Source organism: Populus euphratica, unplaced genomic scaffold, assembly GCF_000495115.2.
Source record: "Populus euphratica unplaced genomic scaffold, PopEup_1.0 scaffold1171.1, whole genome shotgun sequence".
NCBI classification, from domain to species: domain Eukaryota; kingdom Viridiplantae; phylum Streptophyta; class Magnoliopsida; order Malpighiales; family Salicaceae; genus Populus; species Populus euphratica.
The window spans coordinates 16236-26320 of NW_011501033.1; the positions used below are offsets into that span (position 1 = coordinate 16236).

At 33.9% G+C, this 10085-nt stretch overlaps 1 protein-coding gene across 1 annotated transcript; it reads right to left on the bottom strand.

Annotated features, from left to right (window-relative positions):
• Nucleotides 1-1391: 1391 nt before the first annotated feature.
• Nucleotides 1392-2230, bottom strand: LOC105117103 (glycine-rich cell wall structural protein 1-like). Its single transcript, XM_011014648.1, has 2 exons — nucleotides 1828-2230; nucleotides 1392-1647 (listed from the first exon to the last, which is right to left on the bottom strand). Exons 1-2 carry the CDS (start codon nucleotides 2015-2017, stop codon nucleotides 1538-1540), a joined length of 300 nt encoding a protein of 99 aa, XP_011012950.1. The 5' UTR covers nucleotides 2018-2230; the 3' UTR covers nucleotides 1392-1537.
• Nucleotides 2231-10085: the final 7855 nt, after the last annotated feature.

Consider the following 10085-nt stretch of genomic DNA (forward strand, 5'->3'; position numbering starts at 1 on the left):
CCTGAAGTTAACGACCATGTAAGTCTCCAGTGGTCATCATATGAGCAACCAAGGACTCGAACCTGAGACTACAGAGGGAGCAAACCCCTTGATCCCAAGTTCTTACCTTGACTCTTTGCCCTTGCAATTTAAGTTCTTAAAGTCATCAATCAATCATTTCATTTATGTGATAGGCCTGCATTTAAAATAAATATTTACCATAAATTAAAGGTATCTTATAGTATTAGATATATTATTATAAAACATGCTTTAGTTAATTTTTTTAGATTAACGTTGCTTTCTCTCTTTGTATTTTTTGTAATGTTTATGCTTTGCTTTCATTAATACCAAGTTTATGCCTTTCAATTCCTTTTTTTTGCTTTGTTAACTCTTATCTTACCACCTAGATGGTTTTGATGATGATATTATTATTATTTTTTTTTATTTACGCGTGTGGTGTCCGGGCCAGCTTACGCGCACCACGACTAATCCCCACGGCCCACTGAACATCTTGCAAGCCCAGTAAGCAGGTAAGGCACCGCGGGAGTGACAGACGTACATGGTGAGATTCGAACCCAGGTGCGAAGGAAGAGGACAAGCCTATTCCACCGCTAGGCCAGAACCTCACTTGCAGGTGATATTATGATTATGATATTATTAGTTTGAAAGGTGATGGTTTTCCTCGTTTTGCACAAGCATTATGGGGTGAGTTCTTTTCAGTTTGAATCTTGATTCGTTCAATCTCAATGAACACTCAAGATGTTGTGGGTTCTTCGACTAGTTTCTGCAGTCCATGAGCAAAATTAATGCTTGTAGACGATCGATGGGAATTGTCGTGATCTTTATGTCATCCATCTACAGCTAGCTTTATACAGTGTGATATTAATCTACATATATTAGCAATGGATCGACAAAAGTAAGGCTTGAAACAGAGAGTTTCACCCTCATAATTAAGTTATCATTAACTAAACTTCATTTAATTTTTCTGGAGATTTGTTCAGCAACCTCAATGCAGTTTGCTCTGATGTTAGCTTCAAGTCCAAACTAACATATGCTCACCAGTCAAGAGGCGGCTCACTGTTCATCTTACTCTTAAACATGGAGGTCGGGCCTCTCACTATCCTCATAGTTTATTCTGAAATCGGGATTCTAGGCCGAATACCATATGATATTATGATTGTTTGAGTGAAGTCTCTGTGTTAATTCATGCCCAGATAGTTTGTGGACATTGAAGAACTTAATTGCTGTTCTCTAGGTGCTTAGATTCTGAAAACAACTGGTAAACTAATGATTGTAGGAAAAAAAAGAAAAGAATCGTTTGCAAGATTGCTTTGGAAGGCATCTCATTTCATATTAATTTCTTAGTTACATTACATAAGCCTCGATCTTAATCTCAATCTGGGAACAGAAACTACAGTGACAAATAGTGTTTTATAAGAACCGAAGTTACAGGAGAAGGTGGGAAAACTGACATCACAGAAGGTGATTAATTAGGCTTCAAGCTAGAAATCTTCTGTTTTCCTTTAATTAATAAGATTGTTTTCAAGGTAAAGTATGTTTAATGCCTGCCACTATTACCATTGCCAGAACCAATACCAGATCCCTGGCCGGCACCTGCACCAACTCCAACTCCAACTCCTATACCAACGCCAATTCCAACTCCAAATCCTCCACCACCAGCACCACCTCCTACACCTCCACCTACACCAAAGCCACCTCCATGGCCTGATCCTCCACCTACGCCTCCACCGCCTCCTCCTCCTCCACCAGCACCACCTCCAGCTCCAAAGCCCCCGCCATGACCTGAACCACCACCAATACCACCACTACCTCCTGCTCCTCCCCCACCTCCACCAGCACCGCCTCCAAGACCACCACCTGCACCACCTCCTGCTCCGAAGCCCCCGCCAGGACCTGAACCACCATCACCTCCTCCTCCTCCACCAGCACCGCCTCCAAGAGTGATAGCACTCGAATGAAGAACAATGCACAAGAAAAGTAGAAGCAAATAAACCCATTTTGAAGACACAGCCGCCATTAATGCAACTTTCTGTTTATGCCAAGATAAATTGCTAGCTAGCAACAAGCTTCTCTGCAATGTTTGCTTGCTTTGCTTGCAAGGAGAAACTCCTTTATATAGGGTTTATCCGGTGGCCAATTTGGCAAACCAACAATAGTTTAATGCACCATCATGATTGCAAGTCAAATACTTTCGAAGCCCAAAGGAAAAGCAAAGCAGCTAGCTAGAGTGTAGCAATAATATAATAATAATAACAAAAACCAATAAAATAAAATAAAATGTGGGGACCACTTTAGCAGCGCCTAGTGTTTTGTAGGAAAGCCCACTTGTTTTAGAGTTTTGTAGCTATGCTCGGCCGTTGATTAAATATTTTAATTTTGTTAAAAAAAATTATTTAGGTTTTTTTAATATATTTTTGTAGTTAAAAAAACATAATAAATTAAAAAATATATTTTTTATAAAAATTATAGTTACGAAATCCGACTAGAGGGTTGATCCGACCTGATTCAAAATATTTAAAATTTTAATATTTGAAATTAAAAAATAAAAACATAATTCATGTGGATTAATGTTATACACATTGCAAAAAATTAAGTTTAAAAGATTACTTCAAAAATTTAATTTTTATTCTACATTGAAAAGATATTATTTTATTCTTCTAAGTTGAAATATTTAAACTCAAAGGGTTTTCTATCCCACATTAAAAATACATATTTTTTTTGTTGTGAACATAAAATATATATAATAAAAGGCTTCAAATCACACATTGAAAAAATAAAGCATTCTTCTAGTATTTATATAATGAACTTTGAAATGAGTTAGTAGCCAACTAAAAAATATAAATAAATAGCGATCTCTAAATAGGAGAAAAAACAAATTTGGTAGAAAAAAAAAGGATTACCAATGTTTTACTAGGTTACCTAAGTTCCTAGTTGACCCGATGGGTCGACTGGTTTTCTTTGGCACAATTACAGGGTTGAATTTTGAATAAAACAAACCTAGTCAATGCTATTAGATCCTATTGAAAAACAGAGCCCAATGCTTCTTGATCTTGTTAACAATCAAGGCCAGCTGTTGCTAAATCCTAATGACCAAAGGGCCCCAAGCTAATGGGTTATGGTGAAAGCTGAGCCTATCTTTAGTAGGTCCTGATGGAACTTAGATCCACTACTACTGGGTTCTAGTGTAAAGTTGGGCCTACGATCATTGAGTCTAACAAAAGAGCCAAACCCAATGAACTTTGGTCAGTTGCGGATCCAGATGCCCACCACTGCTAGAAAGTCAACTTGTTATCATTGGGTCTAACAGCATAATCATACCTAAGAAACTTGGGTCAGACTGCAAATCTAGTTGCCCTTTGTTACAGGGTCTTGGTAGAGCAAAGCCCGATAAAACCAACTTTGAGTCATGCTTACTATAGGGCCTATTGCTACTGAGCAGCCAAACTCACAATCATTGGGTCTGTGTAGCTAACCCATACTAAATAAGCTTGGGCCTTGACAGAATGACCCCAGCAGCTGAGTACCTGTGTGGGCCCACCATTGCTGGGCAATAGGGCCCAACATCATTGGGTTATGCTTGTCAAAAAGACCCAGCAGCGGTGGGTATTGTGATAGGTAGGGGTGATCAAACAAACCGGAAAACCAAATAAACTAAGAAAACTAAAAAAAATTAATTGAAAAAACTAAACTGAGAAAAAACCGATTAAACTTATTAGAATAGTTAGAAAAATTATTGGTTCTGTTCGGTTCGGTTCGGTTTTTGGTTTTGTAATGCAGGAACCGGTTCAGAATAAAAAGGTCCCTATGCACCATTAATATAAATTGAAAACGATGCCCACTCTTGCCTCTCTCTCGACTCTCCGCGCTAACCCTAATTACACTGCAACACCAACCAGTCGTCCCCTCTCTCCCTCGCAGCTAACCCTAGCCAGAGCACCCGCCCCCTCTCGCCTCTCCACTTCTCCCTCTCCAGTCTCCTTAAACTTAGAAAATAGAAACACAGAGATCCAAGACAGTTCCTCTTCATCATTTTCTTTTAGTTTGTATTTCCATCGTTTGAAACCATTCAAGCTTCTCAAAAACATATCGACGTTCCTCTTCTCTATGCAAGATCACAGGTACTCCATACTCCACTACTCTAAAACTGAATCAATTATATAGCATTGAATTTTTATTTTTTTATTTTTAATTAATTAATTAATTAACTAATGGCTGCTTGTATTTTGCCTATATTTATATGTTTATCATCTATTTAATTTATTGTATTTGTATTTTTTTTTTAATGCAAGGGTCAAAGAATAAAGATACGGTTGTTGTTTTGATTTGGTTGAATACTCGAAAATCAATTTATAAGGTAACCATAAACTTTGAATACTTAGTTTTCAATTTTGGCTGATGTGAACTATATGCACTTTTGAATAGTTTGCTAGAGTTATGAATACTTAGTTTTCAATTATGTTTTTGAATACTTTGATGTTGCTGGAGTAAATACTTGGTTTTTAATTCTAAGTTTTTAACTCAATGAACATGGGGATTGTTTTTGCTAATCAATGTTTTAAATTGTGAACAAATAGAAAAATAATTAATTGGTGGTGACATTTTAAAGCTCTTGTGTGAAGTAGTGAAGGATTTATGGGCATAAAAAACTAAATAAGTAACACATGTATTTTTAATACCTTGAGCAATTTCATCTCCTCTTTTGTTGGACAAAACTTAATAAGGCTATCAACCTTATCAATATCCAATGTTGTATCATCCAAAGTAAGAACTGAACTCTGTAAGATAGTTAAAGAAGCAGCAACATAAGAGAACCGATCAAAATCATTTAAGTAGTTAAATGAATGCATAGCAAACTCCAGCAAAAAAAAGTATGTCTTTGTTCATTTACATTAAAAGGACCGGTTATCAGGGTTAACATGTTTCTCAAATTCAAAACTAATTACACATCATTATTTAGTAGATTTCAGGTCGACTAATTACAACAGCATGAAGTCTGGTATATGTGGAACTTCCAAAGGAATCACATTGGAATGCTAGGTAAATGGAATAACAAGAAAACATAAGTTATCAATCACCATAATTAAATCATTATAACAAACATTCACGTGTTCATGTATAGCTACAGAAGCTTTAAACATAAAATAATTATAAAAATCTTGTCAGCTTTGAAATTGTAGCCGATAGTCTAAATTTTGTATTATTTTAAGAAAAATTTAGCTCAAACAACCACAAAAAGGTTCAGCTTACCATCAAGTCTGGTAGAGGAATTTTAACCTTTGAAAGTATGATCTCACAATTATATGTCCGTCTAAATTCAATCTACATAACCAATAAATACCTCATGAAGAAACAAATTTAAATGAGATGGTTTGCTATTTATTCACTGCTATTCAAAATACAGTATACACAACACAAATGCATAATCAAGCACTGAATGTGTTTGCAATAAAAATAGTTCCAATAATTGCCAAACATTATATATACATAAAAGATAAAATATAGATATTCTGATTGCTTCTTGTTATGTTGTAGTTCATTAAATAGAAATTATTATTATTTATCCTTTTAGAATTTGAGTTTTGTTACCACCTATTATTTTGTTATAGTTAATTACAGATGGAAAACCTTCAAAACACTTCATTCACTAGCACTACCCCAACATCAACCAATGCCCCAACTTCAAACACCAACCCAACATCAAGTACTGTAAGATCCACCATGGATAATAAAGATAAACAACTTCAAGTCCTTACATTAAGGAAAAGAAATGTTGATGATAAAAAAAAAGTCATAAATTTGAGATCATTTTACAAAACTTGATGGTGATCCTACAACCACTAGAGTTGAATGTAATTATTGTGGAAAGGATTATGCATGTCATACTATTATTAATGGGACAAGTAATATGTGGAGTCATTTAAAAGTATGCAATAAGTTTTCTTTTATGGTTGCTAAGAAGCAAAAAAAATTGGTATTAAAACCTAATAAAGTAAAGGGTGAATTAGGAGATCAAAGTGTGGGAACTCTTAAGGCAATAGGTTATGATTATGATAAATGTAGAAAGGCATTAGTAAAAATGGTTATAATTGATGAGTTGCCTTTTAATTTTGTGGAGGGTAAGGGATTTAGATTATTTTCTAGGACTTTGTAGTCTATATTGGACATTCCTTCCCATTTCACTATTATGAGAGATTGTTTGAAACTTTATGTTGAAGAGAAGGAAAGATTAAAGAGAGCTCTTAAGGGTCAACGATTATGCTTAACAACAGATACATGGACATCAATCCAAAACATTAACTATATGTTCTTAACGACTCATTGAATTGATAATGAGTGGAATTTACATAAAAGAATTCTGAATTTTTGTTAAGTTTCCAATCATATGGGTGAGACAATTGGTCAAGTTATTGAGAATTGTTTGTTAGATTGGGGGATTGATAAACTTTTAACTATTACAATAGATAATGCAAGCTCTAATAGTGTTATTATTTCATATTTAAAGAATGTGATGAAAGATTGGCCAACGAATATATTATCAAATGAACATTTGCATGTTAGATTTTGTGCACATATTGTAAACCTCATTGTGTGTGATGGCTTGAAAGAGATTAATGTTTCGGTTGTTAAGATTTAAAATGTAATTAGGTTTGTGAGATCTTCACCTTTTAGGCTACTTGCATTTAAGAAGTGTGCAGAAAAGTTGCATATAGAGTATAAGAAATCATTGTGTTTAGATATTACAACTCGATGGAATTCAACTTATCTTATATTAGAAGCTGCTAAAAAGTTTGAAAAGGGGTTTGTGAGGTTGGATCAAAGTGAATCTAGGTATATGAGTTACTTTTTGGAGGTTGATTCAAAGGGGAATAAAAAATACATAGGGTCACCTAGCTTGAAGGATTGGAAAAATGCTAGAACTTTACTGAAGTTTTTAAAGATCTTTTACATAGTTACATTGAGATTTTCTGGCTTATTGCATGTCACATCAAATTCTTTCTTCAATGAATTCATTTACATGTATACAAACTTGTTGCAATTGTGTAAAAGTAGAGATAATATTTTAAGTGGAATAGTGATGAACATGATGTTAAAGTTTGAGAAGTATTGGGGTTCTGAAGCAAATCAGAATTTTTTATTATATGTGGCTAATATTTTAGATCCATGTCTTAAGTTGAAATATATAAAATTTTATTTTGGTGAGTTGTATGATTATGACAAAGCACAATTGCTAACAAAGAAGGTAAAAGATAGTTTGATGAGCTTGTATAAGTTTTATTTGAAAGTGGATGAAGTTGTGGATGATAATAAGCATAAACAAGATGTTAATGATGTTATTGATGACATAGAGATAGATATTAATATTTTAGCTTGATTCAAAAGGCACTTACAAGAGGAAGATAGTGTGAAAAATAGAAATGAGGTTGAGAGGTACTTAATTGATGGTTGTGAAGATCCTAATGATGATAAATTAGATATTTTGGGTTCGTGGAAGATTAATACTTCAAAATATAAGATATTTTTGAAAGTTGCACAACATATTCTGGTTATTCCTATATCCACAGTGGCTTCTAAATCAACCTTTAATACATGTGGTCATATACTCGATCAATTTCAAAGTTCTTTATCTCCAGCAACAGTTCAAACACTTATTTGTTGTCAAAATTGGTTGCATCATGCAGCAATTGCAACTGATGATGGAACCTTGATTACTGATTTTGAAACCATGAAAATCTTAAAGCAGGTAGATCTTGGGCTCCATATGAAAGTTATAGGTCTATGTCTTACATTTCCATCCATATAAAGTAGACCTAAATATTAGATCTATAGCTCCAGATATGACCTAATTACCGAACAGTGTTCCGGTTTGGATTGCACCGACATCTCTTTTCTAAGTTTGGTCATCTCTTTATCCTTTCAATTTCAGTTTTTAAATTCATCAATCAATCCTTTCATTTATGTGATAGGCCTGCATTTAAAATAAACATTTACCACAAATTAAAGGTATCTTATATTATTAGATATATTATTATAAAACGTGCTTTAGTTAAGGAGTTATTGATACTTCAAGTGCAAAAATGATGATATAAAACCTTGATAAAAATGCACTTTTAAGTACTAATCACACCCCCCCCAACCAGCTTATTACTAGTCCCTAGTAATCAAAGCGTTAAAAAAGAAAAACAATTTGCAAATTCCACAAAGCAAGATATTCATCATTTAACTTCCATTAATTTATCCAGATAAACAAACTCTCCTTGAATTTATATACCTGCTCAACACCTCTTAACAAGATATTCATAAACCTTTCTTTTGTGCTCAATGTATCAACATATAATTATGGGGCTTTTCTTGGAAGAAAACAAAATTTTTGTTCTAATGTTTAAGGTTAACTTCCTTGGGTTGGGATTATTATTTTTGTCTCTTTTTTTTTCTTTTTTTTTTAAATATATATACATATAATTTAAAAACACCATCCATCTTTAACCCATGTAACGAGCTTTCGGCTAATGACTCCCAAACCAGTTGGTCTTAGGGCATTAGGTCTTAAGACACCCCTACGAGCTTAGTAACTCGGGTCGCAGATACTGATATGTAGATAGTGCAATGTTTGATTCCCTTAAGCTTTTTTCCTTAACCCATGTAACAAACGTTGAGCCAATAGCTCCCAAGTCAGTTGACTTTAGGGTATTAGGTGTTAAAACACCCCTTTGAGCTTAATTGCTTAGGTTAGGGAGGCTATGAAAACAAACTTATCTACATTTTTATTATTATCATTTTTTTTCTTTTTTTTTTCTTTTTTTTTAATTATATACAATCCCTTTCTCTTAGTTGTTACCTTTAACAAAAGAACATAAATAATATAATAATCCAATGTGCAACCCAAAATCATATGTTAAAGTGTGTGTGTGAAAATTAAGGTTTAAGAATACATGTTAAATGAGTATATGAGCAGAATTAAGTGATAATAATGTGAAAGTTTGTAAATCTGAATATTTCAAGAAGTATTATAATAGACCTTGTTAAGAATGGTTACTAAGATGCGTCTCAAGAGTCACTTTAACAAAAAAGCTCCTTTACTCTGCCATCCTAGTAACAACAATTATGCACATGCTTTATGAAATGGAAAAGAATTTTTTTTTTTTATCAATTACTACCCTCTCCCCCCCAACCAAAACGAGACATTGTCCTCAGTGTTCTAAGGTAGAAAGATAGAGTATAGAAGATATCACCTAAAATAATGAACATTGACAAACCTGAAACACACTTAAACAAAAATAAGAAATAACAAAACACAATAATAAAACAAAACAACACAAAAATTATAAATGAAGACTCAAATCTAATCTAAGCTTTTTACAGCTTTCCTTAGATGACCAATTTATGCGATTCATGGAGGGATCAATTACAGGAATGAAAGATTGTAGTTAGAACTTCCTGTTCCACAGCATGATCAAGAAAAGACAACAACTTATCATAATAACCATTAACATTTAACAAACCTATGGGTTTACAGTGAATGTGAAGTTGGGCCCAAGAGGAAATATGAAAGATCTCTTCCAATGTGCCTAGACCACCTGGTAAAGCAATGAAGGCATCAGCATAGTTAAACATTGCATTCATTCGAGCCAACATTGTGGAGACCTGAAGTTCCTCTCCATTTTTTTTTACAATGATATCCCCTTATGCTAAAGCTTCAGGGACAACCCCCAAAATTTGACTACCTCCTAAAAATGCAGCTATTGACACACCTCTCATTAACCCAAGACTGCCTCCCTCATACACTAAATGAATCTTTCTCTCAGCTAGCACTTGACCAAGATGATTGGCTGATTCTAAAAACTCCTTTTCTTTCCCAAGACTAGATCCACCAAAAACACAAATATTTCTTATATGATGACTTGAGGAACTTGCCATTTCTACACACTTTTGTATTTGTTGAATGTATGAGTTGAGTAGAAATGAAAGGAAGGAAGAGAGGGTTTTATAGATGAGAAATTAGAAAGGCAATTATACCACTTATATGTAGGCTAGCTAGAGTCTCACTTTCTCTCTCTCTCTCTCTCTCTTTATTTATTTATTTACTT